Source organism: Fringilla coelebs, assembly GCF_963513975.1.
Source record: "Fringilla coelebs genome assembly, chromosome: 4".
Classification (NCBI taxonomy): Eukaryota; Metazoa; Chordata; class Aves; order Passeriformes; family Fringillidae; genus Fringilla; species Fringilla coelebs.
The window spans coordinates 53,987,555-54,004,256 of record NC_140032.1 but is presented as its reverse complement, the minus strand read 5'-3'; the positions used below and the strand labels follow the sequence as shown (position 1 = coordinate 54,004,256).

At 41.8% G+C, this 16,702-nt stretch overlaps 1 protein-coding gene across 1 annotated transcript; it reads left to right on the top strand.

The window, feature by feature from the left end:
- The first annotated feature begins 63 nt into the window (after positions 1 to 63).
- POLR2B (RNA polymerase II subunit B) lies at positions 64 to 16,663 on the top strand. Its single transcript, XM_084205218.1, has 25 exons — positions 64 to 181; positions 373 to 445; positions 1,271 to 1,421; positions 2,941 to 3,053; positions 3,303 to 3,522; positions 4,471 to 4,629; positions 5,618 to 5,782; positions 6,280 to 6,476; positions 7,177 to 7,296; positions 7,654 to 7,840; positions 8,548 to 8,691; positions 8,936 to 9,075; positions 9,171 to 9,282; positions 9,793 to 9,947; positions 10,199 to 10,397; positions 10,520 to 10,688; positions 11,181 to 11,277; positions 12,315 to 12,409; positions 12,645 to 12,895; positions 12,982 to 13,071; positions 13,341 to 13,448; positions 13,925 to 14,038; positions 14,118 to 14,278; positions 15,462 to 15,657; positions 16,539 to 16,663. Exons 1-25 carry the CDS (start codon positions 163 to 165, stop codon positions 16,626 to 16,628), a joined length of 3,525 nt encoding a protein of 1,174 aa, XP_084061344.1. The 5' UTR covers positions 64 to 162; the 3' UTR covers positions 16,629 to 16,663.
- The last annotated feature ends 39 nt before the right edge of the window (positions 16,664 to 16,702 follow it).

Here is a 16,702-nt window from a genome sequence, read left to right as displayed (position 1 = left end):
GACGTCACGCAGCGCGCGGACGCCTGGCGGGAGACGCGAGCGTGACGTAGCGGGCCGCGCAGCCGCCGTGCCGCCGCCGCCGCTCTCCCGTGCTGCCCCGCGCTCCCGCTCGCCCCGCTCGCCTCTCGCTCGGCCGCCGCTGCCGCCCCGCCAGCCGCCACCATGTACGACGCGGACGAAGGTGAGGGGTTTTCCTTCTCCTTCTCCTGGCCTTTTTGTCCCGCCCGTCCCGGCCAGGGGTGCCGCTGGGGCCCGCGGGAGCCGGGAGATGGGGGGGATGCGGCGGCCTATCCCGGGGTACCGGAGGGTCCCTCAGCCGGTCCCACCACGGCGGTGGTCGGAGCCTAACTCACACGTTGTGCTCCACCACAGATATGCAATATGATGAAGACGACGATGAAATCACGCCCGACCTGTGGCAGGAAGCCTGCTGGATTGTTATTAGGTGAGCTGCTGGACTCGCTGTCCTTATCCCTTCAGCGCGGGTGCTCTCGGCCTTGCAGGTGACATCCAGCTTGTTCTGGGAGCTGCAGGCTTGGTCATGCTGAGCTCTGTGCTGCGGCTCGTTCAGAGCAGGAGGGCTTTTAGGAGAAACAAAGGGGTGTGGGCAAGGATTAAGAAGTTCTGCTGACCCCCAGCACAGAGTTTTTTCAGTGAAGAAAGAGGTGGTTTTGGTTCCATATCAAGCACGTGGTTTTGCCCACTAATCTCACTGCTGATGCTGGCATTAGGAAATCAGTAGTTGGGTGGTGTTTTTTTCTAGCAAAATATGAGTGTCCAGGACCTGTGTGGCTGGAGCAGAGGGGATCCAAGCTAAAAGTTCTCGGTACTATTACTTGGGCTTGGGGGCATGCTCCTAGTTTACTGCAGCTTGGAAAATTTATTAAGCAAAGTAATTTAAGCAAAGTAATAAGGTGTTATTGAAAATTTGAGCTGAAGCCACTTTGAGTGAGGTTTGTCATAACGTTTCTTTTCCAATTTAAGGGTAATTTGAGGCACTTTTTTTGCATGCAGTCATGGCTCAGCCAAGAGGTGGCAGCAAGTCTGTCACTCCAAAGTGTCTGTGTCTTCAGGCAAGGAGGGAATTATTTAACATTTGTGAGGAGCGTCTCTATTTGAAACCCATGCCTTGGGTTAAGTGAATGTGTTTCATTCTGCACTATATTTCATGGCTTGTGGAGTTTTGGTAATCAATATATCTTAAGTTTATTGATGTATGAAGTGCATGAATTAAGATTTCTTATTAACCTGCTTTTTTCTTTTTTTTAAGCTCCTATTTTGATGAAAAGGGTTTAGTCAGGCAGCAGTTGGATTCCTTTGATGAGTTTATTCAGATGTCTGTGCAGAGAATTGTTGAAGATGCTCCACCAATTGATTTGCAAGCTGAAGCCCAGCATGCCTCAGGAGAAGTGGAAGAGCCAGTAAGTGGAGAACCTTGGCAGAGATTATGTGTTTTTACAACTCAAAGTCATTTTTCATTTGTTTTATTCAACCCCTGGTCTGCTGTATGAGTTGAGAAGTGACCAGGAGCAAGTGGCTGCTGCAGATCATCTTGTCAGTTCCTCTGCAAAACTGCACGGACAGAGATTCAGTAGAGCAGCCAGGTAGCCAAGAGCAAGCTGTGTTTTGGTGAGATTTTGGTGAGATTTTTCAGCAGCTTTACCATGGCAAGCCTTATGACCAAAAACTTCTCTCTTAGCTTTGACTCAAGTTAGGCTCAAGTTAGGTCCAGGTTTTCAAAGGGTGCTGCTGTTCATGTTCTTCCCTTGGCACCATGTTCCTAAGAGTACAGATTGTCTCGATTCTTCACCCTGTGGTGGCTCCTCTACAATGAGTGTGCACCTTCTGCAGTGGCTCTGGTGCTTTCACCTCTGTCCCTTGTGTAGTTTGATTCCTCTTCCATAAGTGCAAATGGTGATGAGCCATTGCCTTGCTGTCAGTCACTACCTTGCTGTTTCCCTCTAGGGATTTAAAAGAACTTTAGGACACCAGAGTATTGAACTTGTTATATGGTTTTCTTGTTCCTTTGCATTTTTTGCAGACAAACAACTATCCTGTAGAGAATAACTGAGATGTCTTTTGGTTTCTTTGATAGACAAAGAGTTCATAAACATTTAGCTTAGTAATTCTTAGTATTTCCTCTGTTATTCTGTGTGTATAATGGCAGAATTCTCTACCTGTGCTGTTCTGCAGCTGATGTTTGTGCTGTGCCTGGTCATGGTTCAGATCACAAGCGTGGTTTGTGCTGGGCTTCTTTTTGCCCAAAGGCTAGTATTTTACTTTCTCAAATCACAGAGGTTAGTGTCTTATTGTCATTTATTTAATGCAAGTTTTTAGGAATAGGTTTAGAGATGAGAAAAAGAAAACTTGCTTTTTCCTTCAGAGTGACTTGTGGGCAATCTCTCACCACATTTGAGGATGCTGGACTAATTTAAGGAAACTGTGTATATCAGGAAAAACTTGATTTTTTTGTTTCTGTCTCCCTCTGCTTCTCAGTCGCAAATTTTGAAGGCAGTTTAGAGCACATGAGAGGGTTTAGCAACCATGCTCAGAGATAAGAATGATGGTAAATATATTCTTAAGATTGCTTTCATGAGAACTTGGGAAATGATGCTGTGTGTAGCTGTGGCTGCAAATCCAGGAAAAGGTGTTTCTTCACGTAAGGATTGAGATTTTTTTTGACCTACAAAGCATTTGCCAACAAGGGTCTGCCACCTCCTGCTGTAGGAAGCTTTTGAGCATTTTAAAAATCAGAACGTTTTCCAAAAACTCAAGTGTTCCTTTGTTTACTTGTCCTATAGAATCTTCCTAGGAACCGGCGCTACCCAGCTTGCTGTGTTTTCATTTATTGGTAGTGGCTGTTCTTCTGCAGTAGCAGTTCTGGTTGCTAATAGGAGAGATGTTTCTTCCATTACAAGTAAATGTATTTTTGTTTTCCAGCCTCGGTATCTGTTGAAGTTTGAACAAATCTATCTCTCCAAACCTACACATTGGGAAAGAGATGGAGCACCCTCACCTATGATGCCAAATGAAGCCAGACTGAGAAACCTTACGTAAGAGCCAACTCTGTGGTGGATAAGCACAAGGAAGAACTGCCTCTGCCTTATTAATTCATAGCCTTTTTCAATATAGTAGTGCCTTGAAAATGTAATAATTGCTGCTTTGTTTAAACTTCCATGTCTAGTTGTTTAATGCAGATGGTGATTTGGTAATAATGCTTAATACACCCATGAGTGCATTACTCAGGGTTGTACAGAAAAGTAGTAACTGACAGGTGACACAGTGCTGTTTTTATTCTGTAGGTATTCTGCCCCCTTGTATGTGGATATAACTAAAACAGTTATTAAAGAAGGAGAGGACCAATTGCAGACCCAGCATCAGAAAACCTTTATAGGAAAAATTCCTATCATGCTGCGTTCCACGTACTGTTTGCTGAATGGCTTAACTGACCGTGATCTTTGTGAGCTGAACGAGTGCCCACTTGATCCTGGTGGCTACTTCATCATCAATGGATCAGAAAAGGTAAGGGATATACCTTGCACAGCCATCTTTACAGACACTGGAAGTTCTGTCACTTGTTCCCATATGTTTTGCCAGGAGCATAAACACTCTTATTCCAGTGTACCAGAGATACTGTGGGAGATCCTGATCTTGCAGAAAGATGGGCTTTTAGTTATCTGTAAGGGCTTTCACAAGCCACCTTTTCTTTTTTGAGGCACGTTTCCCATCTTCAGTTCTTCCCTTCTTCGGTTTTGTGAACTGCTTTGCATTTTGTGAACTATTTGCCAGTAAGTGCTCTAGATATTTTTATTTCCTTTTCCAGTATTGCAGAGCAGCATACATTCTGAAATGAGGCAATTCCTCACTTGGAGTGTCCTCCAGCTTGTTCACAGCTGTATTTTTGATGCATTTTGCTGTATTTTTGCTGATCATTTTGCTGTATTTTTGATGCATTTTTCTTTAAGAAGAGGTTCTTGCCTCCATTGCTGTGGAAGCAGCTTCAGAAAATCCACACCTTGTTAGGGCCTCACTAGGGAAACTGACAGTATTTTCTAACTGATAACCTAGGCAAACACAGCAAAATAATTAGAATTTTATATTTCTTCTTGGGGGAAAAAAATTCTGGCTTTGATTGTTGAGCTGGCATTTAAATTTGCCTATGTAGCACATTGGCCTTGGAAAAACAGATAGTGAAATGCTTTCTTTATCAGTGTGCAAAATGTCTCAGCACAGCCAGCACGTGTGTTATGTAATAAAAGACAACAGAGTTCCCTGAGTCTCTTGTTTTGACTATTTCATCTTAACTAGCTTATATTTTGTTTAAATCTGTATTTTTAAAATACAATTGACTTCATGCTGTGCAGTGCTCTTTAAGTTGAGGCACCTGACGGAATAGTAGAAACCGTGTGAGTGTTACTTTCAGTATTCTCATTTGTCAGTTATTTACTGGTGCTCTTGTTTCTCACACAGGTTCTGATTGCTCAGGAGAAAATGGCTACAAACACAGTGTATGTGTTTGCAAAGAAAGATTCAAAATATGCCTACACAGGAGAGTGTAGGTCTTGTCTGGAAAATTCCTCTCGACCAACAAGTACTATATGGGTCAGCATGCTGGCCAGAGGTGGACAGGTATGGCTAGGCAGTAACAACCCCAGAGGTTGATTTAGTAGTTTTGTTACTGTCCTGTCTCTTTGTGTCATTTGCTTTTGGGATTTTGAGAAGAAATTTATTCTGATGCTAAATTGTAAAGAAGATAAAAGCAAATGAAAATTTGTCATATGTTGTGCTTGTCTTTATGATAAATAATTTGAGGATTGAAATAAAGACTCAATTTGTGGCAGGCTTTAGGGCAAGGCTAAAAATAATTTTTAAATTACTATACATGAGTTTTTAGAAAATTCAGACAAGCTGTGTCCTGTTTTTTCATGAAGAATAGGTAGAAGAGCAGGGACCCTCTCTTTGCTGGTGGCCAAGCTAGTGTTGAGATGTATTTTGCAGACCACATATTAATTCATACTTAACATCTAATCGTGCCATCTGTGAGGGAAGTAAGTGCTACTTGTAATTTCTAAAGCAAAAGGTGACAGTACTCATTTAGTATTGCACTGATGTTTTGAAGTTTTCCAAGAGCAACTTAAATAGAAGCTTTACAGTATTCTCACTCCTGATTTCCTATGCATGCCACAGCATTTCCTTCTGGAGAAGGGGAGCAGCTACTTGCACAGTGGGTTAGAAAAGCTGAGTTTAAGCTTGACAGCAGGAACACTGACGGTGGATAGGATTGCTCTTGGCACTGAAGGAGAGAAATTATGCATATGGGTGAACAAGTAGTATTTATATTCCTTTGTATCAGCAAAAGCCTTACAAGTTTTCACAGGCTTCTAAAGCTTGAAATGTTTTTAAAATAAAAACTCTTTGCTGGAGTAAGGTTACAGAGTAGCTCCTTAGTTGGCCTGCTGAGAAACTGTGTTTTCCTGTGGTGCTTGAATAAATACGCTTGTGTTGTATCATCCAAATCCAGAGAGAGACTTTTACTGAAAGGCAGGATGATTTTAGAGACTTTCATTGAAAAGCAGGATGATTTAAGCCTAAGCCCTGCTCTTCCCCATCTTTGCAGGGTGCAAAGAAGAGTGCCATCGGTCAACGCATTGTAGCAACTCTGCCATATATCAAACAAGAGGTGCCCATCATCATTGTCTTCCGTGCACTTGGCTTTGTGTCTGACAGGGACATTCTAGAGCACATCATCTATGATTTTGAAGACCCAGAAATGATGGAAATGGTAATACATATGAAATTATTTCCTGTTCTCATGTTTGGTGGTGTGTCGGTGCAGGCAGTCATTGCTTGAAGTGTTGTTCATTTTCCTGTTGTATTTTTTTTGTGGGTTCTGTATTAGAAATGTTGAAAGTTCTCTGCCTGAATCTATTGTAATGAGTACATTAAGGGGACAGAGCACAATGGAAATTTTTTTAAGAGTTAATATATATTTGGAGAGTTAGGGTCTTCTCCTGCTGTTGTTGACTTTAACTGTAAAATCTTGATTATACCTGAAATAGCATCAGACCTAGAATGAACTTGAATGACAACTATTTTATGAAGTTTAAACTATTTTTTGTGTTCTTCCTGCATGCTTCATTGCTGTTTTCTAGTGCAAGAAAGACCTGGATCAATAATTAGCAGATCCTGAAAAGAATCATTAAGAAACTACTGTGTAGTTTCCTTCAGCCCCAGCAGGCACTGATTGCTACAGGATTTTGCTGTATTTTTCTGCCTTAGGTCAAACCATCTCTGGATGAAGCATTTGTCATTCAGGAGCAAAATGTTGCCCTAAACTTCATTGGCTCAAGAGGTGCCAAGCCAGGTGTCACCAAAGAAAAGAGAATCAAGTATGCCAAAGAAGTCTTGCAGAAAGAAATGCTCCCACATGTTGGTGTCAGTGACTTCTGTGAAACCAAAAAGGCCTATTTTCTAGGGTATGTCAGAATTCTGTCTAACAGCTACAGATGGATATTTTTTACTCATGTATATGATTGGAAGAATGCCTTGAATGGAAATTTGTTTTAACCTCAGTCTTCTGGATACTCTCTGATAAACCTTGGGGCACTGGTATATTTTTCAGGCTGAGAAAATGCAAATTTTGATAAACTAGGAAAAAGATGAGCCTCAAACACATTTTGGATCTTCAGTTAAATATGATAGTGCTAAATGACTTTTTGATATCCAGGTGCCTGGATAACGTGGATAAGTAAGATTTAGATAAGAACTGGTGAGCTGAATGTAATGTAAACCACTCTTTAAAACCAGTAGTACATTGTCTTGATCACTGTTTTACTGGCATGCAGATGAACTGTAGCATCAGGAGACTTATGATTTTATACCTGATTGCATGTGCTTAAACAGAGCCCATATTACAGTACAGGGCAGATGTTTAGCAGAAGAGGCATGACTGTCATGATGTAAATATTTTCTTCTCCCTGTCCTTAGCCTGAACTTTCTGCAGGTCATCCACCTCAAAGAATGTGCTGAAGAGGTTTATTTTAGGGCAGTCATATGCTAAAGATCTAGAATGCACAGCTTTTAGGAAAGAGTTCACTGACTTGTTTATGAAAACATGTAATCTTTGTTGTGAATGCCTGCTGTCAGTTTAAAACACAAACTGTCTTATTTGCTTAGGTATATGGTTCATAGGCTGTTGCTGGCGGCACTGGGAAGAAGAGAGCTGGATGACAGAGATCATTATGGCAACAAAAGACTGGATCTTGCTGGGCCACTCTTGGCTTTCCTGTTCAGAGGGTAACTATCATATGCACGTTTTTCTTTCATGGTAGAGGCATTGCCAGCTCTGTGCTTCTAAGTCAGGCTAATTGTATTGTGTCAGAGGGCCAGTCTTGGGCAACACAGCTTCTGTCTAATTATGACTTTTTCACGGAGTGGTTGAGTTTCCTATAACAGTAGGTGGCCAGCATTGACTTGTTTTGAAGCATATTTTGTGCATGTTTACGAACAGTTGCATTTGCTTTATTCTCCTCTGCCCCCTCACCCTGGTTACAAATTGCTTCTTTTCAGGAGGCCAGTGACTTTTTTTCAAATAACCCAAAGTAGGCTGAAATGCACTGTTTAATCAGATTTCTTGGTGTCTGTCTTCTACAGAATGTTCAAGAATTTGCTGAAGGAAGTGAGAATATATGCACAAAAGTTCATTGACAGAGGGAAAGATTTCAACTTGGAGTTGGCAATTAAAACAAGAATTATTTCAGATGGTTTGAAATATTCATTGGCAACTGGAAACTGGGGTGACCAGAAGAAAGCTCATCAGGCCAGAGCAGGAGTATCTCAGGTACAGTAAGAGCTTTGTCAGGTTTACAGTTCTTATGGTAAAACTGTTCTCATGGAAGAGTTTACAATGCTTAGCAGCCATGCATGTTGTATGTTGAGCAGAAATATTCTTAAAAGGAAATTTCCTTAGGTGAGATAGATCAAACAGATCCAGACAGTTGGATCTTCATTAGTGTGTGTGGTTTAGGGTTTTTTTTGGTCATGGTTTGTTTGCTTTGGCTGTTGCACTCACTGCTAAACAGTTGGTGTAACTCTTGTAAAGATTTTTTTGTTTGATTTTTTTTGTTTTACTTTTATGTAAATTCTTAGTCCCAGGGAATCATCTCGGAGGATGGATTTCTTTAGTTACTTCCAGTGCTTCACAGGCAGTTAAAAAAGCTTGAGTAACACCTTCTAATACAAAAGTTCTGTATTCCATGGCAAATGATGAGGAGCACTGACTTTATTAGCCCAGGGTATTGCTGTGGTAAAAGCATGCTCTGGGAACTTCTGCCACTACTACACTAGTTAGGAGCTTGAGATTCTAGGGGTAGTGTGAGGTTAGTGGAGCTGAGCTAAAAAGTGTAGCTAACAGAAATCAAAGCTGTTTTAGTTCTTTTTAAGCACATCATTTCCAGAGGGCATTGATCCTTTGTGCCAGTGTGCCATGATGCCTGTCAGCAGCATGTTTAAGAAGCTCTGACTGACTGAACTCCTTCCTACGTGCAGGTGTTGAACCGCCTGACTTTTGCATCCACACTTTCCCACCTGAGACGCCTGAATTCTCCGATTGGGAGAGATGGAAAACTGGCCAAGCCCCGGCAGCTGCACAACACCCTGTGGGGAATGGTTTGCCCTGCTGAGACCCCTGAGGTAATGAAAGCAGGATTTGTGTACTAACTGCCTCTCCCTCACAGTAGCCATGCACTTTTGTAGCCGTGTCACTTGTGATGATCCCTTGCACTTTCTTTAATAATGCAAATGTTTTTAATACACAAATTTTGGATTTATAGCTAACTCAGTGGTTGGAAGCATGTTTTGTGTCTGGTTCCTTGAGGAGTTTAGTTGAAATTCTGAATCTTCTTGATTTGAAAATGCAACTGTGTGTTTCTGCTAGGGCCATGCAGTAGGACTTGTGAAGAATTTAGCCCTGATGGCTTACATTTCTGTGGGGTCTCAGCCATCCCCAATTCTGGAATTCTTGGAAGAGTGGAGTATGGAAAACTTAGAAGAAATATCTCCAGCAGCAATAGCTGAGTACGTAATAAAAATCTTTAAACAAAACACCTCAAGGGTTTGAGAGTTATTTGGTGGGGTGGGATATTTTTAATTATTTGTGTTTCCCCTTTTAGTGCTACCAAGATATTTGTTAATGGCTGCTGGGTAGGAATACACAAAGATCCAGAGCAGCTGATGAATACGCTAAGGAAGCTTCGTCGTCAGATGGACATCATTGTATCAGAGGTATAAATCTTTACATCTACAGTTTGTGTGTCCTTTTAGGTGAGAGAGGATAATGCCTTGATACTGCTTTGCAAGTTTCAAGTAGCATTATTTGCAAGTCTCTTTCTGAATATACTTCCTGTTGGGTTTGTTTTGTGGGTGTTTTGGGGAGGTTTTTGTATTTGGTGCACTTGATACTATTATTATTATTATTGTTATTGTTATTATTGTTATTATTATTGTTATTATTATTATTACTATTATTAGCTTGATTGTGTATTTGCTGCTGGTTGTGGGGTTGGTTTTATTGGGAGGGTGTTTGTTTCTAAAGAGGATCTAGTTGAAATACAAAATAGTCAAAAATAATCTTTTGAAACGCTCCTGTTTGTAGGAGTGTTACTCTTTGTTATATGCTTCTGATAGTGCCTGGAAGGTCTTTGCTTTAGGGAATTTGGTTATCCTGTTTCGTGTTATGTAGTTCTGATTCCAAGCTGAGACTTTGCACTCATGAGGTGCTGCTGTCTTGCCCAGGTCTCAATGATCAGAGATATTCGTGAGCGAGAAATTCGTATCTACACTGATGCAGGCAGAATTTGTCGGCCCCTTTTGATTGTGGAGAAACAGAAGTTGCTGCTGAAGAAAAGGCACATTGACCAACTGAAGGAACGAGAGTATAACAATTACAGGTGAGAGACATTCCTGAAATTCAACTGAAGGTGTCATTTTCCATCTTGGAAGGTGCACATTCCCTCCGGTTGGAGAGAGGAATGTTCAGAGCTTTGTGCAGCACAAAGATGCTTTCTCTGCCTGGTCATCAGGTAATCAGGTTTTTAATCACACTGATACGGTGGTAGTAGTAATAAGCCAGGGAAGTCCTTGTTCTTGTCACTGCTGGAGAGACCCATTTTAGGTGTTAATTGAGTTATTGGTTGTTCAGTTGGCAGGATCTTGTGGCCAGTGGTGTAGTAGAGTACATTGACACTCTGGAAGAAGAGACTGTGATGCTGGCAATGACTCCAGATGACTTGCAGGAGAAGGGTGTGGCGTATTGTTCAACATACACACACTGTGAGATTCACCCATCCATGATCCTGGGAGTGTGTGCATCTATTATCCCTTTCCCTGATCACAACCAGGTCAGTGCACCTCTGCTGACATCCTGCTTTTAAAGCTGCTAGAAAACGCACAGGGGTGTGTATGTGGGTGTGTGTAAGGAGCTTTATGTCCATAATTACTGGTCTTCCCTTTGTCTGTCTAGTCTCCCAGGAACACATACCAGTCTGCTATGGGTAAGCAGGCTATGGGAGTCTACATCACCAACTTCCATGTCCGTATGGATACCCTGGCACACGTGCTGTATTATCCCCAGAAGCCCCTGGTAACAACACGCTCCATGGAGTACTTGAGGTTCAGAGAGTTACCGGCAGGTGTGTTGTCAGTTCATGTTCATGGGACAAAAATACTGCTCTTCTGCTTTGTTTCAAACATGTCACAAATGGTGTGTGGAGAGTATCTGAACACTTAGCGAATGTGTGCAATTTATTCTTAAGTATAGGTTAAGTGTTATCTTGTAACTGGACGCCTAGACTGCAAAAAAATTGTTGGTAGTGTTGCAGCTGAAACTACATTACCCAAAAAACCCTGCTAAAATCTAACTGATTTTTCAGTTTTTAAATGTGTTTTTACACATTTTCATGTTGATGTTTGATGGGTTTTTCACAAGGGGTCACTCTTGACTCTCTTTTCTACCCAGAGCTGAATTTGCTGATACTGCATGTTTTTGTGTGTGGAATGTAGAGATTTTATCTGAGAAAGGGCAGAACAGCTTGACTGTAGAGAGTACAGCCTACTTTGAGTTAAAATAGTGTCTGTCTGGGCATGTGTGCATTCTTTCAAAATATTTTCTCTGCATATTGTAGGTATCAACTCGATTGTAGCCATTGCATCATACACAGGCTATAACCAGGAAGACTCTGTCATTATGAACCGTTCTGCTGTTGACAGAGGCTTTTTCAGGTAACATTTTTAAATTTTTTAACTGCTTGTAATTAAAAGAAAAAGCTATACTGAGTTGTCCAGAGGCTGAAGAAAAGTTCATTCTATGCTGGAAGACGCCATTCTCCAAATCTTTCCAACTTGAGAAGCATTTTAATTTTTTTTTTTTTTTAATGGGGATGGAGGGAGCAACACAATGAAAACAGTGCATGTGTATCTTAGCAAAACACAATGAAACCTCACTGCCCGCTTTGTCTTCTTGATCTTCCATTTTGATCTTTATTCTGTTTAGGGTCCTTTGTATCACAGTTTAATGAAAAAACATTTGGACTCTACCCTGGTGTATTTTCATATAAGTCTTGCCAGTTACCAGAACAGTGTTCCAGCATTTTAGCATAGTCTTGTCTTTATTAGTGAGACAGTTGCTACCAGTTAGGATTGGAATGTTCCTCTCCTTAGAAGGAACTGCTGTTGGCACAGCTGGTGGCTGATGTGACTTCATGCATTATAGTATCTGAAAGCACTTTGGTGTGCTGGCAACTGAGGCAGCAAACAAAAACTCTTAAAGCACCAGAAAGAACCTTGTATTAAATTGAAAGCTTTTCACTGCAGCTCAGTTGTACTGAGTGTAGCACTGCAAGATAGCAGTAGAAGCCTTAAAAAGTTTGCAAAATTGCATGCATAAGGAGGAAAGTAATATGAGAATGATATGCTGAAGATGTGAATAATCATTAGGAGTAATAACTACTTCTGTGGTGTCAAGTAGATACAAAAATCTTTGCAATTCATCAAAAATTAACCTGTTATCTTAGGCGCTTTGGCAGTATCTGCAGAGTGACCATCATAATGCCCTCTGAAAATTCTCTGTGTGGTGGCCTGGTTTTTGTTTTGTCCTCAGTGAAGGTCAGATCAACAGGAAATCACAGGAAAGGTTGTGTGGCATGCGCTCATTATTTGAATTTGGTTGTCATTAGTAACAGCAGCCATAATGTGTGAAAATGAAATCTGGGGAAAATAATGCTGGCTTCACTGAAGAAGACTTTATAACTTCATTTCAGGTCTGTGTTCTATCGCTCATACAAAGAGCAGGAGTCTAAGAAAGGGTACGACCAAGAGGAAGTTTTTGAGAAGCCTACGCGTGAAACTTGCCAAGGTAAGATAAAGCAGTGGTTTTAAATTAAGGTTTTGTGGGCAAGGTAGTGTTGAACTGATTTAGCCTTCATTTTGGTATTTGATAGAATTTACTGTATCAGTTGTGATATTTACATTAGATGTTTTAGCAGTTGTCTGCAGCTGCAAGCAGACTTGTTGAATTACTGACGAACATCAAGAAGTCAGTATGTTGAAAAATTTGGGAGTCTACTTTTTTGATTCCTTCTTCCCCCAAGGTATGAGACACGCAATCTATGACAAACTTGATGATGATGGTTTGATAGCCCCTGGGGTACGTGTGTCTGGGGATGATGTCATCATTGGCAAAACAGTCACACTGCCAGAAAATGAAGATGAGCTGGAAAGCACCAACAGGCGCTTCACCAAGAGAGACTGCAGCACCTTCCTGCGGACCAGTGAGACTGGGATTGTAGACCAGGTCATGGTAACCCTGAACCAGGAAGGATACAAATTCTGCAAGATTAGGGTGAGCACTGACACTTGTGCTTTCTGCTGTAATGATCTCTGGTCTGTATTTAAGTTACCAATTGCATATTTTCCTGTGGCTTACAGGTACGTTCTGTAAGAATTCCACAAATTGGAGATAAATTTGCCAGCAGACACGGTCAGAAAGGAACCTGTGGGATCCAGTACAGGCAGGAGGTAGTAATTTATTTTTTCTTCTTCTTCTAGAGATTTTACCTGTGATGATCTTAGCATTCTAACTGTCTTAAGTGAATTGTCTGTGGATTCTCTACTCAGGTGCAATATTGACTTAAATGTAGCTAAAATATTTTTAGAAGGAGACACAGCTGCTTTTTACATATTTCAATGTCTTTTAAATTCTTTAAAAGACTTAATTTGGATCCAGGCACATACTTTCCAAAACATGATGTTCTGGGAGGAACTGACTGTGTGTTTTCCTGCTCTAGGATATGCCCTTCACGTGTGAAGGCATCACACCTGATATCATTATCAACCCCCATGCCATCCCTTCCCGAATGACCATTGGTCACTTGATTGAGTGTCTTCAGGGCAAGGTAAGAACAGTCTCTATACTACATGTCTCAGCAATATGCGTTAAAATTTGGTGGGGACTGTGGTATGCTTTGAGTTTTTGGGGGTTTTTTTGTAAAGTTAAACACTATGTAGTAGGTGTTAATTCACTTAAAAATGATTGTTCTCCAGTTATTTGATAGCAAAAGGAGGTTTCTTAGGGAAGATGTACAGTCCTGTAAATTTTATCCAGAAGGTCAGGTCCTACCTACAGTGTGCTCTCTCATCTGTTGCTTTTGTTCCAGACATTTTCCCCTGACCTAGAATAAGGAGAGGCAAAATTGTTTATAGTGTGTATTTTTTAAAATATGTGGCAGATAAACACAGCGAGATAGGGTACTACCATTGGCATGGAATCTCAAATTCCAGTATTAAGACTTACAACTGTTTGAAACAGCTAAATATGTTCTAACCAGTCCTTCAGAAACCTGACAAACTTTTCCAAATCTCTTCTCTGTAGGTGTCTGCAAACAAGGGAGAAATTGGTGATGCTACACCTTTTAACGATGCTGTCAACGTGCAGAAGATTTCCAACCTTTTATCAGATTATGGCTATCATCTAAGAGGAAATGAGGTATAATCAAAGTATCAATCCTCTGTCATTTTTTTAATACACCTTTGATGGGTAGTAAGGTTTACATTGACTTCTTCAGGTCCTCTACAATGGTTTCACTGGTCGAAAAATCACATCCCAGATCTTCATTGGTCCTACCTATTACCAGCGCTTGAAGCACATGGTGGATGACAAAATCCATTCTCGTGCACGAGGGCCAATCCAGATCCTTAACAGACAGCCCATGGAAGGCAGATCTCGGTAAGATCCTGTTCGTTTCTTTGTGGGGTTTTCTTTTACTGCCCAGCTTTTAGCCCTGCAAAGCTCCAGCTTTGCAGCTTAATTAGCTCACCCCCAATAGCCACCCATTTTTTCATGTTTGGCTTAAGATCTTGTATTGGGTGCAGGTGCCAAGGTTTTGGTAGCAGGAGGTACTGCTGGGGTGGCCTCTCTGAGAAAGGACCAGGGCTTGCCCCATGCAGGACACAGCCACTTACAGCTGGTCCTGGCAGCCCCAGTGCTGGCCGGAGCTGAGCCCAGCAATGGTGCTGGTAGCACCTCTGTGAGAATATATTTAAGAAAGGGTAAAAAATGGTGTGCACCAACTGTGAGAGAGGAGTGAGGAAATGCAACAGGAACTGCCCTGCAGCCTGTGGAAAGCCCATGCTGGAGCAGGCTCCTGGTAGGAGGTATGATCTGTGGGGGACCCCTGCTGCTGCAGTCTGTTCCTGAAGGATTCTACCCCGTGGGAAGGAAGGGCCCGTGCTGGAACAGTTTGTGAAGGACTGTCCCATGGAAGGGGCCACATGCTGGAGCAGGAAAAAATTGTGAGAAGGAAGCAGCCAAGAGCAGCTGTGATGTACTGACTGCAGTCCCCATTCTCCCGGTCACCACAGGGAGGAGAGGAAGGAGTTGGGAATGAAGGAGTGAAGTAACCTGGGAAAAGGTTGGGGAGGTGAACTTTTTAGTTTTGTTTCTCATCATCCTACTCCATTTTTAATGGGTGATAATCTCATTTTCCCCATGCTGAGTCTGTTTTGTCTGTGGTGGTAATTGATAAGCAATCTCCCTGGTTTTATCTTCACTCATGAGCTTTTCCATCTTACTTTCTCCCCATGTCCTGTTGACATGGTGGGGACCAGAGAGCTGTTTGGTGGACATCTGGCAGACAGCCAAGGTTAAACCCACGACAGATAAGCGGAGGATGACTTAATAGTACACTTCATTTTGCCGTATGGTTGTGCTGTGGCCGTCAGGCACCAGCTGTAGAAATGATCATCAGCAGTTATTAATGACTGTTTTCACAGTTTTATTCTGTGGTGTTAGAGGAAAATTAATGCCCTGCTTTCCTCCTGCCTTGCAATGCAGATACTTGTTCCAACAACAAGAACTGATTATTTTGCCAGTGAGCTCAAAAGTTGAAGGTTTTTTCTGTTCCTTTTAGTGATGGTGGCCTTCGCTTTGGGGAAATGGAACGAGATTGCCAGATTGCTCATGGAGCAGCCCAGTTCTTGAGAGAAAGATTGTTTGAAGCTTCAGACCCATACCAGGTCCATGTGTGCAACCTCTGTGGAATCATGGCCATTGCAAACACGAGGACTCACACCTACGAATGCCGCGGGTGCCGGAATAAAACTCAGGTGCGTGTGGTTCTCATCAGCCATTGTTCCTCCTTGTGGGCAGGAGGAAATGCCACTTGAGTGAAGCAGGAGGATAGGGAAGTAAATATTTAAAGAAGCACCAGAACAATTGCTATTTTAGTTTCATAACTGTTTTAAGTGTTTATAGCGTTGTAGTCAATTTGGATGCTTCCTTATTAATTTTACAGTGTTGGCTTGTCACTTGGCAGGAAATGCTGCTCAGTGCAGAGTTTTCAGAGACTTTTAAATGCTTGAGAGCTTGTTTTTTAGAACTAAAACTCAGAATCACAGGAATTTAGAGGCATCGCCCTTGTGACTGTCCCATGAAGATATTTATGCTTGCAGAGCTGGGTCCCCACGGGAGGTCTTTTGTGCTGCACTTTGGTGGGGTTTTTTTGTTTAATAAAAGCTCTGCAGTGCATGCTTGGTTACAGAAGTGTGTCAAGGGACAGCAGTAGCAGAGATAAAAATAGTAGCCTTGAACAGGCTTCTTTTTGTGCCAAGGACTGACTGCTGCAACTCTGAACAATGGCACTGGGGTTACTGAGTGATGTGTGCTGGAAACCTTACCTGCATTTATGCACCTCAGGCACACTCTGCTGTGCACGCGTTCTGTTAAATGATTCTTGTTTAGGATCAGATCCCTTGGCTGCATTGTTATGTTAAAAATGTGTTCTGGAGAGCTGCTGTGTAGCCCCTACAGACAGGCTCCGCTTCCTTCTTGCTTTGGTACTGTCTGTGAGCAATTCTCCTTAAATGCTTTCATGCATAACTTCAGATTTGCTTTTAAGCCAAAAACTCTACGAAGTTATTTGTGTAGAGGATGTGGAAGTTGATGCTTTATGAGTGTTTATCACAGGACTTTTGCAATCTCTTTCCAGATATCTTTGGTTCGAATGCCCTACGCCTGCAAACTCCTCTTCCAGGAACTGATGTCCATGAGTATTGCACCTCGTATGATGAGTGTTTAGCCTTAAAAGGGCTTTTTTTTTTTTTTTTTTTTATTATGAGACTCAAGTGAAGTGCTCAGGTTTTGTTTCATTTT

What these genes read in the sequence shown, in the direction of transcription:
- POLR2B (XM_084205218.1), top strand. An exon ending in GCCTGCTGGATTGTTATTAG is followed by an intron (nt 446 to 1,270) that starts GTGAGCTGCTGG and finishes CTTTTTTTTAAG; the next exon opens with CTCCTATTTTGATGAAAAGG. An exon ending in GTTCAGAGAGTTACCGGCAG is followed by an intron (nt 10,689 to 11,180) that starts GTGTGTTGTCAG and finishes TGCATATTGTAG; the next exon opens with GTATCAACTCGATTGTAGCC.